The sequence below is a fragment of the Dipodomys merriami genome, unplaced genomic scaffold (assembly GCF_024711535.1).
Source record: "Dipodomys merriami isolate MVZ:Mamm:240054 unplaced genomic scaffold, mDipMer1.0.p SCAF_37, whole genome shotgun sequence".
NCBI lineage: Eukaryota > Metazoa > Chordata > Mammalia > Rodentia > Heteromyidae > Dipodomys > Dipodomys merriami.
Genome location: NW_027205270.1, coordinates 12919306 through 12935576, shown reverse-complemented (window position 1 = coordinate 12935576; position 16271 = coordinate 12919306). Strand labels below are relative to the sequence as shown.

Below are 16271 nucleotides of genomic sequence, written 5' to 3'. Positions count from 1 at the left end.
TTTTTCAGCTGGGTAAGCTGACATGTCTGCTATTGCTAGAGAGTTCTCCTAAGCTGAATGTACCATCTTCTTCTTGCTGCTAGCTAATAATCACTAGGTACCTCCACCCTACTCAGGCCACTGCCAACATCCAAATAGGGTTTCCCTCTCTGGGTCTGATCCTTCTCTGTGAGGAAGACTCTCACAGAACCCGGATGGCCTGAGCTTGCATCCAGGCATGGGTTGAGAGAAAGGATGGATGGAGTCTGCTTAGAAAGACTTTTCTGGGCTTTCCCCCACCCTCCTCAGAATTTGGAGCATGATTCTAGAACCTGATCTCCAAGCGAGTCCTTAAGCCTTATCTTCCCCAACAGCAGGTTTGTTTGCAATTCTGAAAGCCTATGGAGGAAACAAATTGAAATGGCAAAAACCCTCCTCACACAAGCCAAGGCAGACTGGCCACTGCAAAGAATAGCAATGGTGGTGGAACATGGTAGAGAGAAGGGAAGCCAGAGACAGAAAGCTCATTGTCTAGGAAACAGAAGGAGGGCTGCAGGCTCTGTCCTGTGACACTGACTATGCCCAGCCATGGTATGCGGGGGAGACATACTCACCCACTCCAGACAGCTGAGACCCAAGGCCCTATTAAATCCCAGAAAGGCAGGAGCAGACAAAAGACCAACAGAACACAGAAACTCCAAAAAAGGAAAAGTAGTATAGTTCCTCCAACTTTTGCCTCTGGATTGATTACAACAGGGCCATAGAAGAGAGATGATGGCAGACAAGGCAGGAGGTCCTAAACCACTGGACATGCTCTTGTTAAGGGTTTCATATCTCAGTAGAAAAAGGATCCAAGAGGCCATTTACCCTTGCATGCCACTCTAAAAAGCTCATGTGGTTTTGAATTCTTCTATGCCAATATCTCCAGAAATTTTTTTGTACTTGAGACTTGTGATGATCATAAAGGCTAGAGTAAAGAAAGGCAGAAGCTAGGGTAGAATAAAAAAAGGCACTGGTAGTTCATGCCTGTAATCCTAACTGAAGCAAGTCTGGGCTGGCAAGTCCAAGAGACTTTTTGTTTTTGTTGGTCATGGGGCTTGAACTCAGGGCCTGCGCACTGTCCCTTAGCTCATTAGCTCAAGGCGAAGGCTCTACCACTTCAGCCACAATGCAACTTCCGGTTTTCTGGTGGTTTTTTATTGGAGATAAGAGTGCCACGGACTTTCCTGCCCGGGCTGGCTTTGAACCGCGATCCTCAGATCTCAGCTTCCTGATTACAGGTGTGAGCCACCGGCACCCAGCTTGAGAACCAGTCTTAAGCAAAGGAATGGGAAGACAGTACCCAGGCCCTGAGTTCAAGCCTCAGTAGTGGCAGACATACATATAACATATACTCATATACGCATGTGCACACACACGCACACACAAAACAGGGAGCCCTCCATCTTTCTTTTCCAAACATGACATCTCCTCCTCTCCAACAACTTGGGCCTCATATGGGAGAACTTCAGCCAGAGAACATTCTGGTTGAAAATAAATGGAAGTGTCAAAGGGAAGAGTGGAAAGGAAGAGGGTGCCTCACACATACGGATACTGAAAGGCCTTTATTGCCCACTGGCCACCGACAGTTTCCCAGATACACACAGCATCCTCTGAGTCCTCTCCAACCCATTCTAGGGACTTGTGAAATGCACCACAGTCCAGCTCTCCTTCCAGGGCTGCTTCTGGGGCATACTATGTGGCGGAGGGGCCTGAGGGACTGAGCAGCATTCCCATGGAGGACAGGAGAGAAGGCTTCTCTTGGCACCCATTTTGGAGGGTCACCCCTGAAGAAGAGGTTGGGATTGGGAGGGACTTCCTAAGTGGGGATGGTACCAGTGGCAAAGAGCACAATGAAAAGGATGATGACTATGACAATCACACAGATGATGACAATCATCTTCACATTCTTCCACCAGAATTTCCGGGCCACCTTCTGCGATGTTGTCTTGAAGTGCTCCGACTGTTGGGGACAAGGGAAAATGAGTGACCCAGTGACTCCTTCCCAGAACAAGAGACAAACGGAGTCCCACATGCCACACATCTAAGTGTTTACATTACTAAAGTAACCAACTTTGAAATAAAAGATGTTCTATCCTCCTATCTTGACAATTACATCTTCCTGACAATCTAGTTCAAAGGTAGAATCGTTGGTCTTTTGGGAATTCACCTGAATCATGACAACAGCCCTGGAGTCCTCTCCCTCCTCTTACCCCTACATTGTCATGCACCCCAAGGGGCCTTTCATACATGTCCCCACCTAAATGTGCAACACTGGTAGTATATTTCACCCTTAGGAGGGCAAACTCTGGGACTAAGTGGTACAGGCTCCAGGTGGGCATACCTCCCAGCTCTTTATCCTTTAGGAAAGATGGAAAACACAGGACAGCATAGGAGGTTGGTGTGAGGGAAACTCCTCTTTTCCTAACTCAAGTTGCAGACACAGTCTCCCTGAGACATGTACTCAGACTAAACTACAGAAAGAGGAACTAAGTCCCAGGCAGACCAAATAGGTATCCAAGATTTCATACAGTGGGTTGAGTTTGATGAAGTATATCTATAATCCTAGCTAAGTGGGAGGTAGAGATGGGAGGATCTTGGTTCAAGGCCAGCCAGGTTAAAAAAAAACAACTTAGGGGCTGGGAAGGTGGCTCAGTGGTAGAGCGCTTGCCTTGCATGCATGAGGCCTTGGGTTCGATTCCTCAGCACCACATAAGCAAAAATAAAAAAGCTGGAAGTGGCGCTGTGGCTCAAGTGGTAGAGTGCTAGACTTGAGCTGAAGAGCTGAGAGACAGCGCCCAGACCCAGAGTTCAGGCCCCACGACCGGACCCCTCCCCCCCCCCAAAAAAAAAAAACTTAGCAAGGTACTATCTCAAAAAATAAGTTGGATGCCCAGCTCCGATGGTTCATGCCTGTAATCCTAGCTATGCACAAGGCTGAGACCATGAGGGCCATGGTTCAAAGCTAATCCAGGCAGAAAAGTCAGTGATTCCATCTCTAATTATAACAAAATGTGGGCTGGAGATATGGTTCAAGTGGTTAGTTAGCAAGCTAAGTGCTGAGTAAGAGTGAAAGTTCCCAAGTTTAAGCTCTAGTACCAGCACAGACAGACAGAAAGACAGACAAACACACACACACATACACACACACACACACACACACACACACACACACACACCTGCAGCTGAGTGCCAATGGCTAATGCATGTAATCTGAACTACTCAGGCTGAGATATGAGAATTGCAGTTCAAAGCCAGCCCAAGCAATAAAGTCTTTTATAAGACTCATCTCTACAATTAACCACCAAAAGGCCAGAAGCAGAGTTGTGGCTCAAGTGGCACCCAGGGCCTGAATTCAAGCCTTAGACTGCCTCACCCTGAATTCAAGCCACACACACACACACACACACACCACCACCACCACCACCACCACCACCTCCACTACCACCACCACCAACAAAAAACAACACTGGGCTTGATTGCCTAATGGCCACAGGCAAAAGTACTAGACCATACCTAAGCAAAAGGGGCTGAGGAACATGGCTCAGAATGAGAAAGCACATGCCTAAGAAGCCTTGAATTCAACCTTCAATAACATACACACCACACACACACACACACACACACACACACACACACACACACACACACACACGATTTCACAAAGGACTAAGAAAACCAGTCCTAACCTCCCAGTCTCACACACACACACACACACACACACACACACACACACACACGATTTCACAAAGGACTAAGAAAACCAGTCCTAACCTCCCAGTCTCACACACACACACACACACACACACACACACACACACACACACACACGATTTCACAAAGGACTAAGAAAACCAGTCCTAACCTCCCAGTCTCTTCACTATACATTGAACTTAAAGCTTCAGCCTTGGCTTAAGAATCTCCAGCTCTTTCCAAGCAACTGGCCTGGAGAAAGAGGCAAGATGTGTGGGATATGTTATTCTAGCCTTTGGCTGACAGAGGACTCTGGGATCCAAGCATTTCATTGCTCTTTCCAGCTTCTTAACGCCAACTCAGCAAGACTCTATAGTTTTCTACTCCTTGTCTAATAACCCCTAGAGAAGGCCAAAACTCTTGGAGAATATTTCCAGAGCTAATATTTTGCCCTGGAAGAGTCAAGAGTAGGCAGAATCAGTTTTACACGAAAGAAGCCTAAGAATGTACGGACTGACAGAGATGTCTGTCACTCTCAGGAAATGCCTCTGTGGGTGGGCCCCCTCCCAATCAGTGGAGCAGTGCTGGACCAGAAGTGGGGTCTTGACTCAGAACAATTCCCGAAACAAGCAAAAAAGCAACAGAAACGGAAGACTTCCATCCTTTCTGTTCATTCCCACAAAAACTTCTCTTCCTGCCAATAATTCTCCTTCCCTCTTCCTGCAGTTCCAGTTTGTTCCCCATCTCACCGTGGCTTCCAGATCCTCTGTCTTGTTGCGGAGATGGTCCAAGTTCTCCCCACGGGCCAGGATCCGCTCTACATTCTGGGTCATAATATTCTTGACTCCCTCCACCTCACTCTGCAAGTTCCGAACCCGATCATTTCCTCCACCTCCACTTGCCTCCTCCTGGATGGCAACAGGGGTTAATTAGGCCAAGTGGTGGAGGATCCAAAAGACCAGAGGAAGGTAGGGCTAAAGTGGATTTTAGCTTTTTATAATGCTTTCATTGTTAACAAAGGGACTATTTTTTTTGTTTTTTGTTTTTTAGGTATTACTCCTGTAATCCAACCTAAGTATATGTTTAGGACCCGAGGTGAGATCTGATACTAGACTCATTAGATAAATCTTTTTATTGGGGGTGTGGTGGGGGGGAGAGGTGTCTCAGAGAGAGTCATGGAGATGCCAGAAGTGACATCTTACAACTTGTACACTCAAGCACTATTTACCAATCCCCGGAGCCACCTCCTTTCCTTGATCCCACTGGGATCTCACTAAAAGTGTGGGTGCTAGCTAACAGATCACCCTTACCTAACCCTCCCCCCCACAACTCATTTTTCTCTCCCAGACAGCTGCTGGAGAGCTGATCTGGCCTGGGGGAAGTGAGGGGCCTCGTGGCCAGTGTAATCAGCAGATCCACTACGGGGACCTAAAACAACTGACAACCAAGATTCCCAGAGGTTTCCTAGCACCTTTGAACCTCACTCACACGTCTGTTTTTCTCCACCACTCAGCACCCTGGGCAGGCCCCACACCACTGCCTGCTTATGCAGATATTTAAAAACAAAAACACCCAACAAAACCCGCAGTCACCAGGGCCTTGGGGAAATGGAGGACAAGTCCTCCCCACCTGGAGACCTCTTGATAAGGTTTTTGAACCAGGAGGGAAAAACAATTCCTAAGCTCCTCCCTCCGTGACCCAGTGGGCCTCTAGAAACTGGTCGGGGTGTGGGCTCAAACTAGATGATCACGGAGCACCAACGTGTGGTTCCTTGTCATAAACCTTTAACTCTCACAGTAATGGAGAAGAGGCTGAAGCCTCCTTGGACTTGGTGGACAGCCAGACCCTTTGGGGGGGGGGTGTACAGGGGGATACAGGGAATGGCCAAGGTGCGGGGGGGGGGGGGGGGACTCCGAGGGGCTGGACTGGAATCTGAGACAGGAACAGCAGAAGCGCTCCCAGCCCGGGTTAGTGTCACAACACCCGGGCTCGGGCCCAGCTGGAGGAGGTGGAGGAGGAGGAGGACGGTGAGGGGGAGGGAGGGCGAGCTGTCATCTCTGCCTGGAATTTCCACCCCCCCCCCCCAGTCCTGCTCCCAGGCAGTGACCCGGGGGAGAAAAGCGCAGGAACCTCCACCCAGGCAGCTCAGAACTCTTGGCGGCCAAGCTGTCAAAGAAGAGGGGCCACGGGCAGGGCCGGCCCAGCTCGCGCGCTCTCTCTCTCGAACTTCGCCACCAACTCCCCTTTCCCACCCCTAGCCGACACCCCCACTCCCCGAGCCCCCCTCTGCGCCCCCCTTCTCAGGCGGCCCGGTGCTGGGTCCCCGGGACGTTCACCATGTCTCGGAGCGCTCAGGCCTGGCCGCCGCAGAACTCGCCCAGTCGGTTTCCTCCCCGCGCAGCCCAGGCTTCACTTCCTGCTTGCTCCAACTTTCAGCCCGCCCCGACCCTCCTCGCATCCCCGGCGCTCCGGCCACACCTCACGCAGGTTCCCCAGGTAGGCGGGCGCCCTCCACCGCCCTCCCAGTCACCTCCCAGAGGCTCACGCTTAAAGCCACAGATAGATAGCCCTGGCACCAAGGTCTTCTGGCTTGTCAGGACTGGGGGGAATTCAGATCCAAAGCCCACCGACGTGCTCTGGAGCCAATTCGTGTGGTTTTTCTGTCTTGACTACCTAACTCCCAGTTTCTAAGGCTCCAAATCACCCATCCAGTATCCTGGCAGGCCTGGTTTGCGGGGAAACAGAAGGCAGAGGTGAGTTGGTTTGTTGCTACACAATCCTTGTCTCCAGGAGCAGAAAATCCCCTCAATTGGGAATGCTGTAAGTCTGGGCTCTGGTGTGTCAGAATAGCCTTGGTGGCCCCAGGTCAGCCTCTCCCCTCTGATTTGGCAGGTGCTTGGTGTGCTGTCTGTGCTAGAAAGGAGTGAAAAGAGCCCAGGCCATGTGCCTACTAACACAGTTGTGTGGATAATGAGGAAGTGATGGCTCACTACCCCCCTTTCTTTCCAGGGTTCAGCAGTTCTGCATTTTACTTCAAGGGTCACCGTGAGAGTTGGTGACCCGGGTGAGTGATCAGAGCACTGTTGGATGAACCAGGGGAGGGGGGCGGGCAGGGCCAAGGATTTTTCCACCCATGTGGCTCAGAGCCAGAGAAAATCTACTCTTCGCTGATGGTGTTTATCAAGGCAGAGGAACAATAACAGGGGCAAGGAGAAGGAAACAAACATTCTTGTCTCATTCCAGAAGACATATCAGTTCCAAGGAGGAAATGTCAACTTCTCTAACAAATGCTTTTGACAAGGCTTTAATAAATGTTGGACCCCTGTGGCATTTTGGAGAAACTTTCCTTTCTTATTTTGTGTGTACTTTGTGAGTATGTCTGATATTAGGGATTGACCCGGGTGGGGGTGTCACAAATCAACTATCCTCCCCCTCCCCCACCATATACCTTTAGTCATTCTGTAACAAAGCAACTTGGAACGTTTTAACACTGAGCAACAGCTGGGTGCTGGTGGCTCATGCCTGTTATCCTAACTAATCTGGAGGCTGAGATCGGAGGATTACTGTTCAAAGCTAGCCTGGGCAGGAAAGTCCGTGAGACTCTTATATCCAATAAACCACCAGAAAACCGGAAGTGGCTCAAGTGGTAGAGTGCTCGCCTTGAGCTGAGGGACAGCGCCAGGCCCAGAGTTCAAGCCTCACTACTGGAAAACAAAACAAAACAAAACTGAGCAACACCTTTCCTTTCCAATGAAATAAGTGACAATTTAAAAATAAACAGGAACAAGATTACAATAGAGAATGTCAACTCTAAACAATGTCCTCCAGGTTCCGTTGATTCTCCCAAGTGTCAGAGCTCAAGTTGCCGTGAAGAGAGAATTTTATTTTTAAAGTGTTATCTTTAACTGCAAGGATGTTCACAAAACAACATTTAAACACTCCACAGGAAAAATCCATGTTGTCAAAATGCCCACAGAACCCAACCAAACATTGCTACTATTTTAGGGGAGAGGAAGATTGAATTCAGTTTGAATTCAGGGCCCTGAGCTTGCTCGGCTTACTCATTTGGCTGGTCCTCTACCTCCTTCCTGACTTTTTGCTTGCTATTTTGGATATGGTGTGCCATGGACTTTTCAGCAGGGGCTGGTGTCCACCTTTGATCCTCCAGGTTAGCCTCTTAGGTATGAGCCACTAACGCCCAACTCTAAAACTTTTTGTTGTTGATGTTGGTTGTGAAGCTTGGATTCAGGGTCTGGTTGCTGTCCCTCAATTCCTTTGCTCAAGCCTAGTACTCTACCACTTTGAGCCATAGCTCCACTTCCAGTTTTCTGATAGTTGGAGATAAAGAGTCTCAGGCACTTTCCTGCCAGGACTGGCTTTGAATTGCAATCTAAGCCTCGAGCATAGCTAGGATTATAGGTGGGAGCTACCAGCGCCCAGCTTTTCAAGCCTTTTTAAATAAAGTTTAACTTGTATAATCTTATCTTGCTTTCACAGAGAGCTACCTCTTGTCGCCTCGCCATTCTTGTTTTTGTTTTGTTTTGTTTTTTCTTCTGTAGGTAGTGGAGTTTAAACTAAAAGTCTGGGCACTGTCCTTGAGACATTTTGCGCTCAAGGCTAGCACTCTATCACTTGAACCACAGAGCCACTTCCGTTTTTTGAGTGGTTAATTGGAGTTAAGAGTCTCAGGGGGACTTTTCTGCCCTGACTGGCTTCAAACTGTGATCCTCAGTGCCGGGCTCACCATTCTTTTTATTTTTTTTTTGGTTGTTGGGTAGCCTCTTTGTACGCAAAGCTAGCACTCTACCATTTGAGCCACCAGTGCTACTCACAGCTTTTTCTGTTTATGTGGTACAGAGGAACTGACCCCAAGGCTTCATGCATGCTATGCAAGCACTACTACTGCTAAGCCATGTTCCTGGCCCTCACGGTTCTTTTTTTTTTTTTGGGGGGGGGTGTCAGTCCCAGACGCTGTTCCTCAGCTCTTTAGTTCAAGGCCATTCCTGGCTTTCTGGTGGTTTATTGGAGAGTCTCACTTTCCTGCCCGGGCTGGCTTTGAACTGTGATCCTCAGATCTCAGCCTCATTAGTAACTACAATTACAGGCCTGAGCCACCGGCGCTCGGCCCTCACCATTTTTTTTTTTCTTCTCATCGGTCATAGGGCCTGAACCCTGGGCCTGGGCACTGTCCCTCAGCTCTTCAGCTCAAGGCTAGCGCCCTACCACTTGAGCCACAGTGCCACTTCTTGCTTTTTTCTGCTTATATGGTGCTGAGGAATCGAACCCAGGGCCTCATGCATGCTAGGCAAGCACTCTACCACTGAACCGCCTTCCCAGCACCCCTCACCATTCTTAAAAAGCCAGTAACACCTCTTCTTCAGTGCGGCCTATGGAGGTCACTGCCATCTCCTCCTGCTAGGCATCATGGCTGCCCTCAGATCTCTAGTGAAGCCCAAGATCGTCAAAAAGAGGACCAAAAAATTCATCTGCCACCAGTCAAGATTAAGTGTAACCTGGGGCTGGGAAAGTGGCTCAGAGGTAAGAGTGCTTGTCTTGCATGCATGAGGACCTGGGTTCGATTCCTCAGCACCACATAAGCAAAAAAAGCTGGAAGTGGCACTGTAGCTCAAGTGGTAGAGCACTAGCCTTGAGCTGAAGAGCTGAGGGACGGCACCCAAGAGTTCAAACCCCACAACCAACAAAAAAAAGATGAAGCGTAACTGGCAGACACCAGGGGCATTGACAGCAGAGTGCAGAGTAGATTCAAGGGCCAGATCTTGATGCCCTACATTAGTTATAGGAACAACAAGCAAACAAAGCATAGCTGCCCAGTGGATTCCGGAAGTTCCTGGTCTACAACATCCACAAGGAGCTGGCTGCTCATGTGCAACAAGTCTTACTGCTCTGAAATGGCCCACAATGTCTCCTCCAAGAACCAAAAGCCATCCTGGAAAGAGCAACCCAGCTAGCCATCAGAGTCATCATTCCCAATGCCAGGCTGTGCAGTGAAGAAAATGAATAGGTTCCTCACATACACCTTGTATTTTATTTGTGCTTAAATAAGCCACAAAAACTGCAAAAGAAAAAAAAAGCCAGTAATGTGTCCAGGTGGAGATGGGTTAGAAACTTACTGGATATTGTGACTCACATTTGTAATCCCAGCTATTCTAGAAGCTGAAACAAGAGGATCACAAATTTACTGCTAGACTGAGCAACTTAGATCTTGTTTCTTTCTTTCTTTTTTTCCTTTTTGTCAGTTGTGGGGCTTGAACTCAGGGTCTGGGCACTGTCCCTGAGCCTCTTTGTGCTCAAGGCTTGGGTTCTACCACTTGAGCCACAGCACTTTTCTGAGTAGTTTATGGGAGAAAATCTCATAGACTTTCCCAGGCTGGCTTCAAACTGTGATCCTCAGATCTCAGCCTCCTGAGTAACTAGGATTACAAGCATGAGCCATCAGCACCTGGCTGATCTTGTTTCTTTCTCAGAAAAAATGGGGGATGACAGGGGTGTATAGTTCAGTGACTGCCTCAGTGCCTCAAAGAAAAAATAAGCTAGGCTGATGGCTCATGCCTGTAGTCCTGGCTACTACTCAGAAGGCTAAGATCTGAGGACTGTAGTTCAAAGCCAGCTCTGGTAGAAAAGTGCAGGAGACCCTTATCTCCAATTAATCACCAAAAAGCTGGAAGTAGAGCTATGGCTCAAATAGTAGAGTGCTAGCCTTGAGCAAAAAAAGCTCAGGGAGGGGCTGGGAAGGTGGCTCAGTGGTAGAGCACTTGCCTTGCATGCTCAAGGCCCTGGGTTCGATTCCTCAGCACCACATAAGAAAAAAGTCCGAAGTGGCGCTGTGGCGCAAGTGGTAGAGTGCTAGCCTTGAGCTGAAGAGCTGAGGGACAGTGCCCAGGCCCAGAGTTCAAGCCCCACAACCGGACCCAAAAAAAAAAAAAAAAAAAAAGCTCAGGGACAGTGTCCAGGCCCTGAGTTCAAGCCCCAGGACTGGTGTATTACCACCACCCCCATTCTTGATTTCTACTTGTACTGCCCAATTTGGTGGCCACAAACATTGTCAATATGGTTAATCTGAATTGAGATATGTAAACTACACACCAAATTTAATATAAAACAACCAGAGTGGGCATCAATAGCTAATGCATACAATCCTAATTTTCAGGAGGCTAAGATCTGATGATCCAGATTTGAGGCCAGCTCAAGCAAAAAAAGTCTGTGATACTCTTACCTCCAATTAGCCACCAAAAAAACAGAACTGGAGATGTAGTTCAACTGGTAGAATACTAGCTATGAGCTGAAAAACTGAGCAAGAAAGTGAGGCTATAAATTCAAACCCTGATATTGACACAAAAAGAACATAGTCAGGCACTAATAGCTCATCTGTAATCCTAGCTATTCAGGAGGCTGAGATCTGAGAATCACGGTTCAAAGCCAGCCCAGGCAGGAAAGCCCAGAAGACTCTTATCTCCAACAAACCACTAGAAAACCGGAAGTGGCCTGACAGCTGACAAAGAAAGAAGAAAGAGAAAGAAAGAAAGAAAGAAAGAAAGAAAGAAAGAAAGAAAGAAAGAAAGAAAGAAAGAAGGAAAGAAAGAAAGAAAGAAAGAAAGAAATAGATATACATATATCTTCTCTACCTTTTGTGTCTTATCCATCCACCAAAATGAGTGAGCAAGTCCAGCTTTCCTCTAGGTTAAAGCCAAACTTATCAGCAGGCATTCCTGCTTTTCCAAGCTTCAGTCCAATGAGACCCACCTCCCACTGGCCATAGCAGATCACTTGTTTTGTTTTTTGTTTTTTTTTTTTTTTTTTTGGGGGGGGGTCCGGTTGTGGGGCCTGAACTCTGGGTCTGGGCGCTGTCCCTCAGCTCTTCAACTCAAGGCTGGCGCTCTACCACTTGAGCCACAGCGCCACTACTGGCTTCTTTCTTTTTGCTTATGTGGTGCTGAGGAATCGAACCCAGGGCCTCGAGCATATAAGGCAAGCGCTCTACCACTGAGCCACCTTCCCAGCCCCAAATCACTTGTTCTTCCAAACATTCTACACTGTCCCAAGTTACAGTTTTGTTTAAAGGTTTTACTCCTCCAGGTTGAGGAAATTCTTCTCATACTTAAGACAGTTAATTGATTTCTTCTGCATCTAATCTCCATCACAATTCCTCTTTTCAAGAAACTATATATGTTTTGTCATTAACTGCATACACATTTGACTTCTTTTTTTTTTTTTTTTTTTTTTTTTTGTCGGTCGTGGGGCTTGAACTCTGGGCCTGGGCGTTGTCCCTCAGCTCTTCAGCTCAAGGTGAGCGCTCTACCACTTGAGCTACAGCGCCACTTCCAGTTTTCTGGTGGTTTATTGGAGATAGGAGTCTCACGGTCTTTCTTGCCCGGGCTGGCTTTGAACCGTGATCCTCAGATCTCAGCCTCCTGAGTAGCTAGGATTACAGGCGTGAGCCACCAGCGCCCAGCCACATTTGACTTCTTTAAAACTCTGAAGTTAGGCCAGGTGCTGGTGGCTCACGCCTGTAATCCTAGCTACTGAGGAGGCTGAGATCTGAAGATCACAGTTCAAAGCCAGCCTGGGCAGGAAAGTTTTTGAGACTCTTTTCTCCAATAAACCACTCAGAAAACCAGAAGTGGTACTGTGGCTTTAGTGGTAGAGTGCTAGCCTTGAGCTGAAGAGCTCTGGGACAGCGCCCAGGCCCAGAGATCAATCCCCACCACCAACAAAAACAAAAACAAAACACAAAACTCTGAAGTTAGCTGGGTGCCAGTAGCTCATGACTATAATCCTAGCTACTCAGGAGGCTGAGATCTGAGGATCGAGGATTGAAGTCAGCTTGGGCAGAAAAGTCCCTGTGAGGCTCTTATCTCCAATAAACTATTCAAAAGAACCAGAAGTAGCACTGTGGCTCAAGTGGTAGAGTGCTAGCCTTGAGCACAAAGAGGCTCTGGGACAGCGCCCAGGGCCTAAGTTCAAGCCTAGGAGCAGGGCATGTGCACAAAATACTGTAAAGTTAACACAGGGGGAAGCAGTAGGAGGAATTGAAGGAATAAGGAGAAAGAGCCAGAGGGGGAGGAAGGAAGAGAGAGACAGTAATAGAAGTTTAAGGAAGCCCAGTGCTGGTGGCTCATGCCTGTAAAGCTAGCTACTCAGGAGGCTGAGATCTGAGGATCACAGTGTAAAGCCAGCCTGGACAGGAAAGTCTGTGAGACTCTTTACCTCCAATCAACCACAAGAAAATCAGAAGTGGTACTGTGGCTCAAGTGGTAGAGTACTTGCCTTGAGCTGAAGAGGTCAGGGACAGTGCCCAGGCCCAGAGTTCAACTGACCAAAAAAAAAAAAAAAAAAAAGAAAGAAAAAAGAAAGAAAGAAGTTAAAGGAAATAGAGTTTATCTGGGAAACAAAGAATTGCAATTCCCATCAACTAAACTAGAACACCCTTGAATAGAATACTATAAAGCTATGTGGGAGGCAAGATTTTTAAAGTTTTTTTAAAGTCTTTTTGTTGTTGTTATTGTTGTTGTCAGTCATGGGACCTGAACTCTGGGCCTGGGCACTGTCCCTCAGCTCTTCAGCTCAAGGCTAGCGCTCTACCACTTGAACCACAGCACCACTTCCGGCATTTTTCTTTTTGCTTATGTGGTGCTGAGGAATCAAACCCAGGGCCTCAAGCATGAAGGCAAGCGCTCTACCACTGAGCCACCTTCCCAGCCCCTTGTTTTGTTTTTAAATAGGGATTTCCTCAGTAGTTTTTGAAGGCAAGTCATTGGCTGGGCAGAAATAAAAATTTCAACCCCCTCTTGAATGGTTAGTAATTAGGGTACTCCTAGCTAAGGAATGTTGAAGGCTAGCTGATAATGACTTCAACTGTTTATCCAAGTCCTTTGGAACATTCTATGGTTTAACCTTTGAGGGCACTATGCTCCACATTTCCTGATAGCACTTTAGTTAAACTAGGCAGGGTGGTCTGTAGTTGTAGTTTAGGCCAAATAGTGGTTCATGCTTGCAATTGGGAGGCTGAGACAGAAGGATCCTCACTTTAAGGTCAACCTGGGCTAGATAATGCGATGCTGTCTCCAGAAAAAAACAACCAAGAAAGGTGTGATTTTTGTTTGTTTGTTTTTGTTTTGTTTTTGCCTGTACTGGCTCTTGAAGTCTAGGGCCTAGAGCATTTACTTAGCTTCCCCTAGCATCAAAGCTGGTGCTTTACCACTTGAGCCTTATTTCCACTTATTTTTTTGCTAGTTAATTGGAGCTAAAAGTCTCTTGGATTTAGTGTTTGGAAGTGTGGCTCAGTTGGTAGAGCTAATACTAGCCAGTGAACAAAAGTGGCCCTAGGCATTGAGTTCAAGTCCTGGTCTTGGACCACAGGGGGGAAAAAGAAAAAGAAAAAGAAAAGTCACTCAAGTTTGTTTATTTAGACTAACTTTGAACTGCCATTCTCAAACTTTAGCCTCCTCAATAGCTTGGTTTTTGGTTTGTTTGCTTGCTTTTTTCTTTTTTTTTTTTTAAATTTAATTTTATTTTATTTGAGAACATACTGTACAGAGGGGCTACAATTACATGGGCAGGATAATGCATATATTTCTTACCAAGCATTGCAGCCTCCTCCTTTGTTTACGCTTCACCTCCCTTCCCAGCCTCCCCCCTCCCCCCACCCAATTATACCCCCCTACCCCCATAGCTTTTTTCTTATTTGATTTGCTAGTCCTGGAGCTTGGGCTCCGTCCCTGAGCTTCTTTTCCTCAAGGCTAGCGCACTACCACTTGAGCCACAGCCTCACGTCTGGCTTTTTCTGAGTAGTGTCCTGCCTGGGCTGGCTTTGAACCGTGATCCTCAGATCTCAGCTTCCTGAGTAGCTAGAATTACAGGTATGAGCCACCAGTATCCAGCTGAATAGCTGGTTTTATAGGTATGAGCATCTGGCTAGGTATTAGTTTTACTTTTGATGACTTCATTTTTCTTTCATAGCAGGTGGAGGCTGAGTATAGAGTAACAGACTTCCTGCACACAATAGTTTGGTTTTTGGCAGTACAGAGGTTAAACTCAGGGTCTTGAATTTGCTAGACTGGCACTCTACCACCTTCACTTTTTCTGACTTGGTTGACCTCCCAGGTTTTCCTCTCAAAACTTATTGGACTGTTGAATTCTTCTTTTCTGCTTTTTCTTTTTTTTGTTGGTCGTGGGGCCTGAACTCTGGGCCTAGGCACTGTCCCTCAGCTCTTCAGCTCAAGGCTAATGCTCTACCACTAGAGCCACAGTGCCACTTCCGGCTTTTTCTGTTTAAGTGGTGCTAAAGAACTGAACCCAGAGCCTCATGCATGCGAGGCAAGCACTTGATCATAGCCACCTTCCCAGCCCCTGCTTTTTCTTTTCTTACAATAATTCCTTTTGAAAAATCGTGTGTGTGTGTGTGTGTGTGTGTGTGTGTGTTAATACTGGAGCTTAAACCTGTGACGTTATCACTTACCTTTTTTGCTGCAGGCTGGCTAGAGAGCTCAATGTCCAGCTTTTTAGTGGTTAATTGGGAATAAGAGTCTTTTCTGCCTGGGCTGGCTTTGAAACCACAATCCTCAGATTTCAGCCTTCTAAGTAGCTAGTATTACAGGTGTGAGCCACCAGCACCCTGCTTTAGTTAATATTTTACAGCAGGTTGAATGAGGCAGATGTAATAATGTGGCTGTTTTCAACTAAGCCAAAAATGAAAGATTTAAATTTTAAAATTATGATTTTATATATATTTTCTTTCCCTAAACAAAACAAAATCTTTATGTTTTATGATGCTTAAGTTCCAGCCTAGGTGTTCTCACCCATACTAGGCCAGCACTACTACTGGATTACATTCCCCAAACACAAAAATGTTACTTATGTAAACACATAATAATCATATTGTATGTGAATAAACCAAAACATAAAAAAATTCTCAATAAAAAGTTTTGAAGTTGGAAAAAGGTTGCCTAGAATGTTCCAGACTCTGAATCTGATATCCATTGATATCCAGCACTATCAAAAATTTAGAGAGGTTTTCCTTATCATAAATTTTGAAACATAAAGGTCAAATCAAAGCATTGTTTCCAACAGCGCAAGAGGAACGGAGATCAAAAGGCTTCAGAGCTTCTGCCCTAGAATGCTCTCTTCTTATGCTGCTAGCGAACCCCAGTGGACAGTCTCAGGTATTAACAACTGCGCTCAAGACAACCTTCCCTAAGCTGGCTCTCTATGCCCTCTTCAGTTACACTATCCTATTTCCCCTGCACAGGGTGCCTGAGTGTGTGTGTGTGTGTGTGCGCGCGCGCGCGCGCGCGCGCTGGGGCTTGAACTCAGGGCCTAGGATCTGTCCCTGAGCTCTTTCACTCAAGGCTAGGGCTCTACCTTCCGAACCACAGCTCCACTTGCAGCTTTTTGGTAACTGATTGAAGATAGGCGTGTCAGGGACCTAACCTCCTGGCCTGGTTTGAACGGCCGATCTTCAGATCTCCCCCTCCTGAGTGGCTAGGATTATAGGCGTGAGCCCTGGCGCCCGGCTCCCCTGAAGTTTTAAACTTAGGTACGGG

At 47.1% G+C, this 16271-nt stretch overlaps 1 protein-coding gene across 1 annotated transcript; it reads right to left on the bottom strand.

Moving 5' to 3' along the window:
• Positions 1-1564: 1564 nt before the first annotated feature.
• Positions 1565-6144, bottom strand: LOC138804695 (vesicle-associated membrane protein 8). Its single transcript, XM_069989130.1, has 3 exons — positions 6048-6144; positions 4461-4619; positions 1565-1981 (listed from the first exon to the last, which is right to left on the bottom strand). Exons 1-3 carry the CDS (start codon positions 6048-6050, stop codon positions 1838-1840), a joined length of 306 nt encoding a protein of 101 aa, XP_069845231.1. The 5' UTR covers positions 6051-6144; the 3' UTR covers positions 1565-1837.
• Positions 6145-16271: the final 10127 nt, after the last annotated feature.

Coding starts and splice junctions, on each gene's coding strand:
- LOC138804695 (XM_069989130.1), bottom strand. Junction 1,982..4,460: donor CAGAGGATCTGGAAGCCACG/GTGAGATGGGGA, acceptor TGTCCCCAACAG/TCGGAGCACTTCAAGACAAC.